The sequence below is a fragment of the Ictidomys tridecemlineatus genome, chromosome 1 (genome assembly GCF_052094955.1).
Source record: "Ictidomys tridecemlineatus isolate mIctTri1 chromosome 1, mIctTri1.hap1, whole genome shotgun sequence".
In the NCBI taxonomy this organism is placed as follows: Eukaryota; Metazoa; Chordata; class Mammalia; order Rodentia; family Sciuridae; genus Ictidomys; species Ictidomys tridecemlineatus.
The window spans coordinates 53,181,928-53,197,638 of NC_135477.1; the positions used below are offsets into that span (position 1 = coordinate 53,181,928).

At 36.5% G+C, this 15,711-nt stretch overlaps 1 protein-coding gene and 1 non-coding gene across 5 annotated transcripts in view; both read left to right on the top strand.

The window, feature by feature from the left end:
* Positions 1–15,711, top strand: part of Pbld (phenazine biosynthesis like protein domain containing) — a 53,999-nt gene that overhangs the window by 20,293 nt on the left and 17,995 nt on the right. For 2 of the 4 annotated variants that reach the window (XM_078041303.1, XM_078041298.1), the window contains one exon: positions 9,261–9,399. In XM_078041303.1, coding sequence (XP_077897429.1) covers positions 9,316–9,399 — 84 coding nt within the window. In that variant the 5' untranslated portion in view covers positions 9,261–9,315. Of the gene's footprint in view, positions 1–6,902; positions 7,026–9,260; positions 9,400–15,711 lie in introns of all 4 variants that reach the window. The other 2 variants (XM_078041304.1, XM_078041307.1) reach the window with 2 other exon arrangements.
* Positions 1,341–1,413, top strand: Trnam-cau (transfer RNA methionine (anticodon CAU)). The gene has a single exon. It is a non-coding gene; the product is annotated as a tRNA-Met (tRNA).

Here is a 15,711-nt window from a genome sequence, read left to right on the forward strand (position 1 = left end):
TTATACATATATATCTTCTTCCACACACACATTAGTAGCTAAATGAATCTAATTTTAAAATTAATTTTATTCCAAATTTTGAGTTAAAACATATTTTACTTAAAATTTATAATCCTTTTTATATTTACTTTGTTTTTACCAACTGAAAGAAAAGCAGATAGTATTCATGTATGCTATGAATGCTAATACTCTTTTATTAAATATTTACAATTTCAAAGAAGGAAATTGGTGTTCATTAATGAAGGAAACACTAAGCTGGGTGTGGTGGTACAGCCTGTAATCTCAGCAACCTAGAAGGCTGAGGCAGGAGGATCACAGTTTCAGCAAGTTAGTAAGCCCCTGTCTCAAAGTAATAAAAAATAAAAAGTTCTGGGGATATTGCTCAGTGATCAAGCTCCCCTGAGTTCAATCTCAAGTATCATAAAACAAAAAACAAAAATGTGAAAACCAAGTAGATTCTTATATGCTAACAGCTACAGAATAAACAGTAGTCAACTTTCTGTTATCTGTACTCAAAGGACGCCTTGAACAAACTAAGGCTATTAGAAAAGGACAAATAAGTGTCAGAGTTCCCAGGTACACCCAGGGGAAGGTTTAATGACTAAGCTATTTGGACAAGATGAGTTTATGATTTCCCTACATTTACATGGTAAATGAAACCAAATTAGAATAGAAGGAAGCATCTACAGTGTTTTTAAAAACAAACCACATGGTCCAGTGCAATTGGACATACCCATGATCTCAGCTCTCAGGAGGATGGTTAAATTGAGGTTAGCGTGGGCAGCTTAATGTTACCCTGTCTCAAAATAAAAAATAAAATAAAAGGGCTGGGCATGTAGCTCAGAGGTAGACTGCTCCACATGGACTCTCCTCGGGAAGGTAAGGCAGGGAATTGTCAAAGGGAACTTAAACTTTTTATACTATTTTACTGTTTATGAAGGAGGTTATATTCATATACTAACATGGTGATTAAGGGCTGGGGTTGTGGCTCAGTGGTAAAGCGCTTGCCCAGCACATGTGGGGCCCTGGGTTGGATTCTCAGCACCACATAAAGGTAAATAAACAAAATAAAGGTATTGTGTCCAGTTAAAAATAAATAAATAAATAAATATTTTACAAAATTAAAGTGGTGATTAATAACCAACTTATAAAAACAGAGTTTAAATAAAGAGATGAGAGGGGCTAGGATTGTGATTCAATGGTAGAGCACTAGTCTCACATGTGTGAAGCACTGGGTTCGATCCTCAGCACCACATAAAGATAAATAAATAAAATAAAGGTATTATGTACATCTACAACTTAAAAAAATTAATAAAAAAGATGAGAATGTTTGAGGGGCTGGGGATGTAGCTCAGTTGGTAGAATGCCTGCCTCATATGTACAAGGTCCTGGGTTCAATCCCCAGCACCCCCAACCCTGCAAAAAAAAAAAAAAAAAAAAACATTTTGGGAATGTTTGAGAAGTCATGAAGAGATTTATGAGCTTATACTGTCAGGAATAATAAAGCATATTTGTTCAACATTATTAAGGGACATAGAAAACCACTATAGGTGTCCAAATGGAATGTGAGTGAAACTAAAGAAAAATCATTTAAATTATTTGGATCATTTTAAAATCCATTGAGAGAGCTCTGCCTGACAGCTGTGCCTCAGAAATAGCCATTAGTTTGACCAGTATGCCAAAATTTGTGCAAACTCACTGACTTGTTGGGCAAAGAAAGCAAGTGAATTAAACTTTACTGCCTCAATGGTATAGTGGTATAGTGGTAGAGTGCTTGCTTAGCATGGGTGAGGCACTAGTTTCAATCCTCAGCACTACATAAAAAACAAATTAAAAAAAAAATTCTTTAAAATTCTTTTTCTCTCTCAGTAACTTAGGGGGAGGGTAAGGCTGACTTTTCTTTAGATATGAAATTAAAAATTTATTATTGGGGGAGGGGAGAGAGAAAGAAAGAAATTGAGGTTCTCAGAAATAAATTCCAGCATAGATGCCCAGGGAAGACCAGTGTGGTTCTTTCATGAGCCTCTGTCCTGTCCCCAGGACCATAACATTGGAGCCTGACACACAGTAGCTTTTGAACTGAACTTTGGATTTCTGAACCTGCAAAGATGAAGAGCAAATTATTAACATTGGCTCTAGCAGGTCTTTGTACCCTTATCACCATTCCTTCGTATCCTTTCTCTCCTCTATTTTTGTAACCAACTGATTGTCCTATGAATAGGACATGCACTCTACCTAACATGCCCATTTCCACTTCTGATGAACAGTTTTTTTTTTTTTTTCTTTATGGTACTGGAGATTGAACTCAGGTCCCTGTTGTGGGAGCAAGCACTTTACCAACTGAGATATATCCCCAGCCCAGATGAGCACTTATTTTTGTGTGTGTTTGTGGATCCACTTGACTATCAACTGTTAAAGAAGGCCATTATTTTGGACTTGCACGAGACCCCAATAGGTCCAATTAAAAATCAAATTGGATTGCCCATACTGTAGGGCCAGTGTCACAAAGTTGTTATCTGATGGTCCCAGAAATTAGCAGAATGAAAGCCAGATTTTCTTAACGGACCGGACCAATCTATGCAACAGTGAAATTTCCTCTGCTTTAATCCTTATACCCTTTAATTCTTACAAAAAGTAACCTGAAGTTTTCTGTTAACCAATCAGTTGTTTTGTACTTTTCTTTCTCCCTGTTCCCTACCTTAGAAGGAAAGTAACTTTGAAATGACCCATGCACATTTTATCTTTGTTTTTGCTTTTTTCAGGCCTTTTCTGCTGTAAGTCCAATCTCTAAAAATACAACAATAACCAGAATCAAAACAACATTTTCTACTCAGTCCGTTGGAATGCTTACTCTATTTTATGGAGTGAAATGTTATCCAATTCTAGAATTGTAAAATAAAGTCAATTAAGATCTTTAAATAAATTGTTGTAATTTTGTTCTTTGATACCCTGCATCTCTGGAGCTCCCTCTGACCATCTCCTGGGCAGATTTATTGTCCTCTCATTGTGTTCCTGAGCATTTCATCTCTATATTTTTTTCTCATATATTATAATTTCTATGTTGGCCTACCCCACTGGCTGTGATTAATTTGAGAGAGCAATAGGATTTATTTATCATTTTATTCCCCAAATCTAGCATGTACCTGGCATTTAGCAAATATGCAGTAATTTTTGAAAATGAAATCATTAATGTGACTTCTACCTTAAGCATAATCTGTCACCATAGAGTACAAACAAGGACATTCATTGACTAATGATTTGGCTGAGCGTACAAATTAAAATTAATATATTTTAGAAAAATATTTTTATATTTTTATGGTGTTGGAAATTTCATGCTCTTTCTCTAGTGGTTCTCCAAGTACAGCATCAGCGTTACCTGGGAGCTTGTTAGAAATGTAAATTCTTGGACCCCACCCGAAGATTACAAAATCAGAAGTTCTGGGCATAGAGTTCAGCAATCTGAGTTCTAACAACCCTCCACAGGTTCTGATACATGCCAAAGTGTGGTTCTGGAACCAAATAAAAATACTTAGAATCTTACACTTGGTCACCAACTCCTTTCATTTAATCATATAAAAATCTTTTTCATTTTTTATACATAAGACAATACAGTTTTCTAATGTTTCTTGTACCAGGTCCCTTAGTTCTTTTTGTTGTTGTTTCAGTGCATTTCAGATGTAGAACAATAGATTTCATCATGGAATATTTGTATATGCAAATAATATACATTGATCATCCACATGCCCTTAGTATTCTTGAGTATCCTTTTTTGGTGGGGAGAGGTATTAAGGATTGAATTCAGGGGTACTCAACTGAGCCACATCCCCAGCCCTGTTGTATTTTATTTAGAGATGGGGTCTCACTGAGTTGCTTAGCATCTCGCTTTTGTGAGGCTGGTTTTGAACTTGAGATCCTTCTGCCTCAGCCTCCTGAGCTGCTGGTATTGCAGGCACTCGCCACCATACCCAGCTCAATTCTCTGTATTCTTAATTTCTGTTCTCTCTCTATTCTGTCCACATTTTCTTTTTTTAAAAAATATTTTAGTTGTAGATGGACACAATACCTTTATTTCGTTTATTTATGTTTATGTGATGCTGAGGATTGAACCCAGTGCCTCACACATGCAAGGCAAGCGGTCTACTGCTGAGCCACAACCCCAGCCTCTCTTTCTACCCTTTCTTAACTAAGCGTAGGAGAAATGAAAGATTTAAACTGAAAGAATACATGGCAGCTGGGAAGCAAAGAGAGACCAGGTTCCCAATATCCCTTTCAAGGGCATAATCCTAATCACCTAACCCATCACTTCCCAATAGCATCACATGCTAAGGCACCACTAAGCCTTTAACACATGAGTCATTGGGGGACACTTATCCAAACCATATTGTACAGTGATAATTCACAATTTCCATGGACTAAGATTTTAGTTCCTTAAGTGAGGATTTTTCGAGCTTTGACCTTGAATATATAAGGCGTAAGATGTGGTTAAGAACATTGTCTCTAGGTGTGACCTTGGGCAACTTTTCTGAGCCTTAGTTATTCATCAATTTATCACATGGCAGTGCTACGAAGATTAAATGCTCTTAGAATCTTACATAGCACATAATAAGTACTCAGTAAGTATTGATTACTATTGTTCTTGGAGATTTATGCAGCAATTAGAATTGTGTTGGGCTGCAAGTAAGAAAATTCTGGACTATATTAGTTTCCTATTGCTGCTGTGACAAATGATCATAAACAGTGGCTTAATATAAAGTTTTTATGATACAGTTCTGGAGGTGTGTTATTATATTTGTTTTGTTTTGTTTTCATCCATAGCTGCCGCTCATAACTCCCATAGCTCTTGTTATTTCCTAAATGACTAGAAAACTAAGGTTTAAGTATTTGGCCTTTTTTCTTTGGTTCCTTAAGCAGCTTTGAAACAGCTTTAGAATAATAAAGATAAAATAAGAGATATCTTTTGTTATAACGTTGGGGCACTTTGTGCAAAATTCTGTTTCTGATCTTCTCGTGTCCTCCTTTACCTGCTCCTTTTTCTTCTTAAACAGGTCATAGAAACTAGAATTCCCTTTTCTGTGATGAGTCATCAAAGGTAAAAATATAATTTTCCCCTGCCTTTCTGTCTTGGAACTAGACATAAAGAAATTCTCTGATTTACCTTGTTGGGTAGTAGGTCTAAGCTTTCCATTTCAGAAGTGATCCTAACCAATACTGAATGAAGGAGTATGACACAGAGTCCATGAAGGCTCTCAACAGATAGAACTTGTAGGTTTTCCCCACTCCATTGTATTAGCATTAAATAATGTCCTTTTGTCCAATCACAGTTCTATATGTTTATTCATGTTCCAACCATGCTCATGCAATAATCGAGAACCTAAAAGGATAGTTTAAATTTTGAAACAGGTTCTCACTAAGTTGCTGCGGCTGGCCTCAGACACACTATCCTCCTGCCTTAGATTCCCAAATAGTTGATATTATAGGTAGGCACCCCCATATCCAATAAGAATTTGTTTCTTTCCAAAACATTTCTAACTCCTAAAGGCCACTCATATTCTTTAGTTTGTGGCTCCTTCCTTGTGTTAGTCAGCTTTTTGTCACCGTGACCAAAATACCTGACAAGAATAACTTAGAGGAAGAAAAGTGTTTTGGGGTACATCGTTTCAGAGGTCTTAGGCCACAGTTGGCCAATTCCATTGCTCTGGGCCTGAAGGGAGGCAGAACATCCTGGTGAAAATGTGTTGTGAAGGAAAGCTTCTCAGCTCATGGCTTCTCAGCTCAGCTCATAAGAAGCTGAGAGAGAGAGGAGCCAGGGACAAGAATAATCCTTAAGGGCATGCTCCCAGTGACCTGCTTCCTCCAGCCACACACCACCTGTCTATAGTTACCACCCAGTAACCCATACAGATTATTAATTCATCAAATGGAATAGTCCACTGACTAGGTTATAGGTCTCATAATAAATCATTTTACCTCTGAAAATCCTGCATTGTCTATTACAGGCCTTATTGGGGAATACCTCATATCCAAACCATAACATTCCTCTTTATTTATTTTTTTGGTGGTGGTGGTACTAGGGATTGAAACCAGAGATACTCTACCACTGAGCTACATTCTCAACCTTTTTTATTTTAAAATTTGAGACAGGGTTTTGCTAATTGCTAAGCCTGGCCTTGAATTTGAGATCATCCTGTCTCAGCTGCTCAAGTAGCCAGGATTATAGGTGTGCCCCACTATACCTTACTCCTTCCTCTATCTTTTTTTTTTGGGGGGGGGAAGGTGGTACCAGGCATTGAACTGTGGGGCACTCAACCACTGAGCCACAACCCCCAGCCCTGTTTTGTATTTTATTTAAAGACAGTGTCACTGAATTGCTTAGTGCCTCTCTATTGCTGAGGCTGGCTTTGAACTCATGATCCTCCTGAGCCGCTGGGATTCCTTCTCTATCTTTAAAGCTAGCAGTAGCATCTTCAAATCTCTTTCTGACTTGGACTTTTATGCCTCTGTCTTCTACCAGCCCACCTTGATAATCTGCCATAATCTTCTCATTTTAAGATCACTTGATAAGCAACTTTAAACCCAGTTACAACTCAGATTCTGGGAATTAGGATGTGGACATCTTTGGGGACCCCTATTCTGGCTACCACATGGACTAACAATGGTTTGAAACTTCAGGACATTTATTATTTACTAAACAAGAAGCTTGGAGGTGGGAGCTTCTAATGTTTCCCTAGCAGGTTTAACTATATCATCAAAATCCCATACTCTTTCTTCCTTACCTAGTATCTAGTATTTTAAGTTGTAGTATTTTTCAGCTGAGGCCAATGAGGCTGAATTCCAATCAAGTTAAAAACATGTTCTTGACATACCTCTGATTTTTTTTTTAATTTTTGATATTTATTTTTTAGTTATTGGCGGACACAACATCTTTGTATGTGGTGCTGAGAATCAAACCCGGGCCGCACGCATGCCAGGCCAGCGCGCTACCGCTTGAGCCACATCCCCAGCCCCTACCTCTGATTTTCATAATGGTATCAATCCTGTTCAATTTATGAAAACTACGCTTCATTATCAGAACTTTATTTCTGTTCTCTACTGAAATGATCTAAAATAATAAAGGCCATCTACAGTAAAATTTACAAATAATTTCATAAGCAGATCATATTGTACTGTTGATAATGGCAATGCTCCTGAAATGGAAATGTTGTCGGGTAGTTGGCACCATGATGAGAAATCCTCACATTTGTCAGCCAATATATCAATATATCAAAGTTCAGTTTGATGTATGCTCAGTATATTACTTACTTAAATAATTACTTCAATAAATATTTATTGGGTGTCAGGCATTGTTCTAGGAGCTGAGATTATAAGCCATGAAGAAAATCAAGAAAAGATCTGACTTCATGTTGTTTACTATCTGACTAGAATAATCCCAAAATGCAAATGAAAGTCCAAGATATTATTTTTTTATTTTTTTAAATACTTATTTATTTTTTAGGTGTAAATGGACTCAACACAATGCCTTTAGTTTTAGGTGGTGCTGAGAATCGAACCCAGTGTCTCACGCATGCTAGGCAAGCGTGCTACCACTTGAGACACATCCCAGCCCTTAGTAACCTATTATAATTGAAGAATCAGACACACAGACCAAATATCATCAAGTTTGTTTACCACATCATCTTTAAGTGAAAAATTAGAAACAACTTAAAAATTCACTGAAAGGGAAATAGCTAAATAACTTATACCCATAAGCCTGCTGTAAATATATTAAAATGATATTTTTAAAGCAATTGTTGTCGTTGGAAAATACTCATGCTATACTGTTAAGTAGGTTAAAATTTTCTGATTAAAAACTATATATCTAAAACATTAATAATGTTGTTTCTGATTTGTATGATTATAGATCAGTTTTTTATTGTCCAAGATTTTTAGAATGAGCATATTTTTTATAACTAGAAAAAATGTATTCTTTTAAAAGAAAGTAATCTTCATTGGGAGACTGTAAGTGAAACATGTGTCTCTTGGATATTTCAAGAATTTATTAAAACATAGCCTGAGGGCTGGGGTTGTGGATCAGTGGTAGAGCACTTGCCTAGCATGCAAGAGGTACTGGGTTCGATTCCTGGCACCACATAAAAAAAATAAAATAATGGTATTGTGTCCATCTACAACTAAACAAACAAACAAAAACATAACCTGAGCTAGTTTGGGCCACTCGAAGAAAGAATATGATTATTCTTCTAAGTTTTATTTGTGATATGAAAAGCCAATGCAAATTTGAACAATATTCTACTTAGCCAATTTTTTTTTCTAGTAGCAAGCAGACTTTTATTAAGGATAATGAAGATATCTTATTTGAAAATATTATCTAATGGAAAATAAAATAATTGCAATTATCTTTTAATCATAATTAATTTTGAGTTTTAAATAATTTTATAAATGTGGTTTGTGTCGAAAATGCTGATTTTTTCCCTTAATTTTACCTTAAGCATATCATACACATTGAAAAGTTCCAAAAACTTCATTTAAGCTTAAAAAATAATTTAAGAATTAACTTAGAAGTTTTTAGGGGCTGAGGTTGTGGCTCAGTGGTAGAATGCTCGCCTAGCACACTTGAGGCACTGGGTTTGATCCTCAGCACCACATAAAAATGAAATAAAGACATGTGTCCACCTACAACTAAAAAATAAATATTTAAAATAAAGAAGTTTTTAAAAAAGATTCTTGGAACTGGTAAGTTTATACTTTCATCAAATTAAAATGAAATTTTGATTTTTGAGATAAAACCAAATTTTCCTGCTTCTTTACATGCCTGATTTTAAACTGATTTTTTAAAATATTTTTTTGTTGGTGCATTATTGTTGTACATATTGATGGAATTTGTTGTTACATATTTGTACATGCACACAATATAATTTCCATTTAGCTAAATATTTTAAAACAAATTCAATATAGTAGCTCAAAAACTTAGCAGATCTTTAAATGAAAATATGTTAGAATAATTGCTTGACTTTTTTTAAGGTTTTTGTTTGCTTTGTTTTTTTTTTTTTCTTGGTAGTTATAGATGGACAGAATGTCTTTATTTTATTTGTTTATTTTCATGTGGTGCTAAGGATTGAACCCAGTGCCTCACACATTCTGGGCAAATGCTTTGCCATTGAGCTACAGCCCCAGCTGAATTGCTTGACTTTTTATCAGGAAACTGTTAGTTGCTTCCATATACCGAGTAAAACATTAACTTTTTGGGTTTTTTTTGCAATAACAAGAAGTAAGGAAAGCTACGGGCAACTCTGAGACCTTGCAAAACAGCTTGCAACAAAAATGAAGCTCCCGATTTTCGTAGTAGATGCATTCACAGCAAGAGCATTTCGTGGGAATCCTGCTGCTGTTTGCCTCCTAGAAAATGTAAGTACTTGATTTTCAAGTGCAGTACCTGAACTTTATAGATTCCTATAGAACCAATTACTTCTTAAAAAAAAAAAAAAAAAAAAAAGCCAGGTGCCGTGATACCTAAGGCTGAGGTAGGAGGATCACAAGTTCAAAGCCAGCCACAGCAATTTAGCAAGGCCCTAAGCAACTCAGTGAGACCTTGTCTCAAAATCAAAAAGATTGGGGATGTGGCTCTGTGGTTAAGTGCCCCTGGGTTTAATCCCAGGTACCAAAAAAATAAAAAAATAAAATAAAGAGAGACCCTGCCCTGCTGTTTACTTCTTTGGTTTGGGTGTTCTTTTGACATGATATCAGTGGTATTCATGTTGTCGAGTTTATTATGACCAGATTATGTGACGAGAATGCTTATACCTAGGCTGATTTCAGAGAAGTGAAGATTCATATAAAGAGAATCTAGAGTCAATTTAAAAAGAACTAGCTAGGTACACTGGCGCCAGCCTGTAATCCCAGCTACACAGAAGGCTAAGGCAGGAGAATCACATGTTTCAGGCCAACCTGGGCAATTCAGCAAGAATTTCTCTCAAAAAAAGGGGGGTTGGGGGGTAGGGGGGTGACTAGGAATGTAGTTTAGCATGCATGAGGTTCTGGGTTTAATCCCTAGTACTACAAAACAACAACAACAACAACAAGAATGTGGTCTTCCATTAGCCATCAGGGTTCCATTTGGTTAGCACCAAATGTTGAGGGGAATGAAGTTTTATGTGATTAGATGTGTCTGATAATAGATTTGTCATAACTAAGACTGAATATTTTTAACCTTACTTATAGCTTAGGCATTTAGAAATTCTTTTCAGGACCAAGAAAATGAGACATTTTGTAAGGAATTAAGTAGGTAGAGAGGAGGAAAGAATTAAGCTCTGAATGTACAGAATTTAGCTTACCAAAAGTCTTATTTTTAAAATAACTTTTTAAAATAACTTATTTTTAAAATAATAAGATGTGATGGCACATTCCTGTAATTCCAGCTACTTTGGAGGCTGAGGCAGGAGGATAACAAGTTGGAGGCCCGTTTCAGCAAATTAGTGAGACCCTGTCTCACGATAAAATAAAAAGGGCTGGTAGCTTTGTGGTAGAGTCCCCAGGACTGCCCAAAACAAAAAACAAACAAACAAAAAAAAAAAACCCCACAACTTTTGGGTTAGGATAAATGTTAATGGAATAGTTAAGTATTCTTGACTTTGTAATTTTGGGGGGTAGTAAGAAACAGATGATCTTAAATAACTCATATAAATTGGGCAAATTGTGCACTGGGGCTTTTGCAGTGAATCTCAGTTTGTTACATAAGAAACTATTGATTCCTGGGGCTGAGGCTGTGGCTCAGTGGTAGAGCTCTCGCCTCACACGTGTGAGGCTCTGGGTTCGACCTTAGCACCACAAAAAAATAAAACAAATAAAAATAAAGGTATTGTGTCCAACTACAACCGAAAAAAAAAAAAAAAAAGAAACTATAGATTCCTATCCCTGGACCAACTGCAACAAACTCCTTGGAGGTGAGACCCATGCAGCCCTGTTTTTCAAAGCTCCCCAAGTGATTCCTGTGTGTAATCAAGTTGAAAAACTGCTGAGGTTTGACTGAAATTGGTCAATATTGTTAATTGAGTCCTAGGAACACTTCTTTCTCCCTCAGTGGAGAAGGAAAATGGGATCAAGTGTCCTTACCTTGCCCTACCTGTGCATTCCTTATGCAACCTTGCAGCTGAGAAGGTAATAAAGTCAATAGACTTTATCCAGTAACACAAGAGTGTGGGGAGATTAGTGAGAGGATTATTAACCAGATTCCAAATCGTGAACTTTCATTAGGAACAATCTGGAAAACATAACTTCCTATCAAGGAATTGCGGAATTGACTATAAATGCTTGTCAAGAGTCTTAATATATTTGTCCCATCTTCCCATGGAATATTATTGAAGAATTCTGAATATAGTTTTGAGTGATTTATATATTTAGTTTTTACCATATAATAAAAATTGGCATTATTCCCCAAATTACTCCTTTTATCTTCAGAACTCTTACTAAACATCAGACCTAAAGGACCTATTTCTATCTATCCATTAAAATATATTTGTATGTTACTTATATATTTGGAAAAACTATCAATAAAAATTTAAGTGAAGTTCTTAACAGTTCAGTAAGAATGAAAGGAGGAAAAAGAGAGAAAGTCCATGACTCAGGGAAGCTCTCTAAATATCAATCTTCTAATTATTCACTTCTTTTTGGCCTTGGATCTATAAGACTAGCTAATTTGATTGACTGTCAGGGTCACCTGAATAGGTATCTAAAGATTATTTTGTTAAACTTCTTAATCATGTTTTTTCACTCTTTGGACATGAGAACCTTGTCTTCCTGGAGGCTGACATAGCATTTTCCAATTCACAATCAATAAAAATTATAATAAAAGTGACAAACATGATCCTTGGATTCTGGATATGGTGCATACCCAAAACACTTAGAGAAAATGCAAGTGAACACAGGGAAAATATCAAAGATAAATAAATGCTAAACCTTATAATATTGATTACAATTCCAAAGGCAGTCAGCTTACCTTAATGCATTCTACAGATATTTATCAATATCTACCACAAGCCAGACTCTGGGCTAGGGGTCAGGGTTATAAAGATTAACAAGTCGATCAGATCTGTAAGTACACAAAGTCTAATGATAGAAATAGATATGAATATCTCATTCTTATTCCGTAATCACCACAGAGGCTAAAAGACCTAAAGGTAGCAAGTATAGTAGGGACTTGGAGGATTGAACAATGTTGGGTTTTATGGAGGACAGAAATGCTTGAGAATTTAAGTGCAGGGCTTCAATAGAATTTTTGTTGTGTTTTGTACAGTTATATTTTAACTTATTTAAAATTTGACCAACAATCTTTTATCAAGTATTCAAAAACTAGGGATTGAATCCAGATATAACTCTGAGCTACATCTCTATTCCTTTAAAATTTTTAAAAACTTTGAGATCGTCTCATAAAGTTGCCAAGGCTGACCTCAAACTTGTGATGCTTCTACCTTAGCATCATAAGTCACTAGCATTATAGGTGTGCATCACCATGCCCAACAAAGGTAAAAAAATTTTGAGAAATGATGTTCCAAGGGTTTCTATAATATTCTAAAGGTTTTTCATTTTCAAGATAACTCCATTTTAAAAATTTCACAAGGAGGGCTGGGGATGTGGCTCAAGCGGTAGCGCGCTCGCCTGGCATGCATGCGGCCCGGGGTTCAATCCTCAGCACCACATACAAACAAAGATGTTGTGTCCGCTGAAAACTGAAAAATAAATATTAAAAAATTCTCTCTCTCTCTCTCTTTAAAAAAATTTTTTTCACAAGGATATTCTTTCACTTTAAGATTGTACAATAGGTGAAAACACAGAGATCAAGAGCTAAGTGGAAAAAGGAAGAGATATTTGAAAAAAAAATAACACTTTAAAAAGTTGATGGTGTTCTCAAATACCTTACAGTGTTTGACAATAAGGGCCATATGGAAAATATATATAGAAATAATGTAATAATAAGGTGGATACAACATATGACAACTATGTAAAAAAAATTACTGAGACCCACGACAAATACCAGAATATAGTCGGGTAGTGATAATGAGTGGAATTTTTTTTTTTGGGGGGGTTAATCAGCTGTAATATTTAGTGAAAATAACATATCAACAGGGAGAGGGAATCTATATTGAGTCTCCCTCATATTCTAACAGTCTCAGGGTTTTTTGTTTTGTTTTGTGGTTGTTGTTGATGATGGTGGTGGTGGTGTGTGGGTGTGTTAGAACAGGGTTTCTCAACAATAACACTATTCACATTTTGAATGGTTCTTTTTTTGGTATGGAGTAGTTATTGCATTGTAAGGTTTTTAGCAGTATCCTTGGTCTGAAGGATACAGTATGAAGTATCCTTCCCAGAAGATGAGAGTGGTACCTCCCCAGTTAGGACAATAAAAACTGTCTCCAGACATAGCCAACAGTTCCTTAGGGCAAAATTGTTCCCAGTTGAAAACTGATTGTTTCAGAGGATACCTATTCTTTTTTTTTTTTTTAAAGAGAATATACATTTTTTTAGTTGTTGATAGACCTTTGTTTTATTCATTCATTCATCTATATGCAGTGCTGAGAATCGAACCCAGTGCCTCACACGTAGCAGGCAAGTGTGCTACCACTGAGCCACAGCCCCAGTTCCCTCAGAGGATACCTATTCTAAGAGGGGTTTATTCTTGAGTTTTCCTGTTAAAATTATTTAAGAAAAGAAACTGTGTTGTGTGTCCAATGTATTTACTCCAATTCAGCTGACACTTATTGGGTGTCTACCATGCTCTGGGCACCATGTGAGGACCAAATATAGAATTCATATATATGCACTATTTTCCTCATCAACACTAACAATAATTTTCAGTTATAGCAAGGAAGAGTTTTATTTATTTATTTATTTTTAGTTCTGGGATTAAACCCAAGGACATGAACATGCTAGGCAAGTGCTATACCATTTATCTACACTCCCAGCCCTGCAAACAGGATTGGCTTCACATTTTTACAAAGGAATGCTTAGTTTTAATTCCTCAACTGCTTGCTGCACCAGGTTCCCTGGTGAAATTTAGAGAAAACCAAAAATGTGTTTACAGCTTGGTGGGGTTGTATAGTTAAGAGAAATCAGACATTCAGCAATACTGTGTTTAATCCATGCTTTAACTCATGTGGAGAAACTTATGATGCAGTGGCCATTTCCAGACTTGGTGCCCTTCCTTAGAGAAAGGATCATTGGCTAGGTGTGACCACAGTGGGTCAGAGGCCCCTGGGGTTTCTAGAGTGTTCCCACCTTATATCTCATTAGTATGCCCAGAGAAGAGATGAAGAACTCAGAGAAGGTTCTTCTAGGGAGACTGAGGTCACTGAAGGGTTTTTCTTTGCCTAGTATTTGAGGCAAGAGCATAATGCAAAGGATGAGATGTTTATGTGGGAACTTCTGCTTCCCATGTATCTTCTCTGACCTCTGGAATATAATTCTCTTTGTTGGAGTAGTGACTTCAGGCAAATTCAATCAGATATTATGTTGTTTTTTTTTCATGTATCTCACTTTATCTTACCACCACTCTGGAGTAGGTCTTATTGTTTTTGTCCCCATTTTACACATCAAGGAACAGAGGCAGAGGAAGGATAAATAATTTGCACAGTGTCACACTTCTAAGTAGCTGACTTAGAATCCCACCCCAGGTCTGCTTGACTGCAGAACCTGTGCTCTTAATTACCACTCTCAGCACCCGGTGGTTCTAGGAGGTGACCTGTGTCTCTCTTGTGATTCATTTAATGCTTGTCTTCCTTAATAGACTGCAAATCCTATGAGATCTTAATCCATTTTGACTAGTTCCAACATATTCTGCCTATCCCATGGTAAGTGTGGGTATCTGTAGAATGAATGTGAAAATATTACAATCAGCTAATTATGGCAAAACCTTGTTCTAAGAGTTCTTGTTGACTAACAATTACTGATTTTATGTTCTCACTGGTTAGGGTGGAGTGGATGGGATACAAAAGGTGATATGAGCTTTGGGTTCTGTGATGGAGCTGGAGAGAGTAGGCATATGTAAGAAGTATCAGGAACAATCGAAGGCAGCCCACAATTCGAATCCTGCATTGTATGGACACAACTTCAATATAGGAAATCTGAAAGTAATCTCCTGTTTCTTTCAGTGTGGTTTTAGAACTGTCTACATCAAGGTGCTTTCATTTGCTGGGATCTATTTAACATAGTGCAGGGGCAAAGAGGGGTATTTAGGTTGCCATATTTCTAAACTGCCACAAGATGGGAGTATTTTAAAGCTTATTCTGGTTTTCTGATCATTAATCTTGTGGGTCATAAGATGGCAGAACCTCCATGTCCTGAGGAATTGGACACTGGAACTCAGAAAAGCAAACATCACTCTTTTTTGATTCATGTGAGAATGCCAAAGGGAAATGAATACTAAACCAAGAGTATAGCTCTCAGTTTGTCATTTGGGGGAGGGGATCAGGACTGGGGAATTAAACCCAGTGTCTTATGCATGCTAAGCTATATCTCCAGCCCAGGTTTGTAACTATTACAGGCAGCATTTGAAATGAAGCCTGTAGTATAAAATGGAAAATATTGCTGGTAAAAAAAATTCAATTTTTTGGGGGGGAGGGGTTCTGGGGATAGAACCCAAGGCCTTATGCATGCTAAGTATATGCTCTACCACTAAACTGTACCCACAGCTGCCAAATTCAGTATTTAGATGAATACACTGTTTCT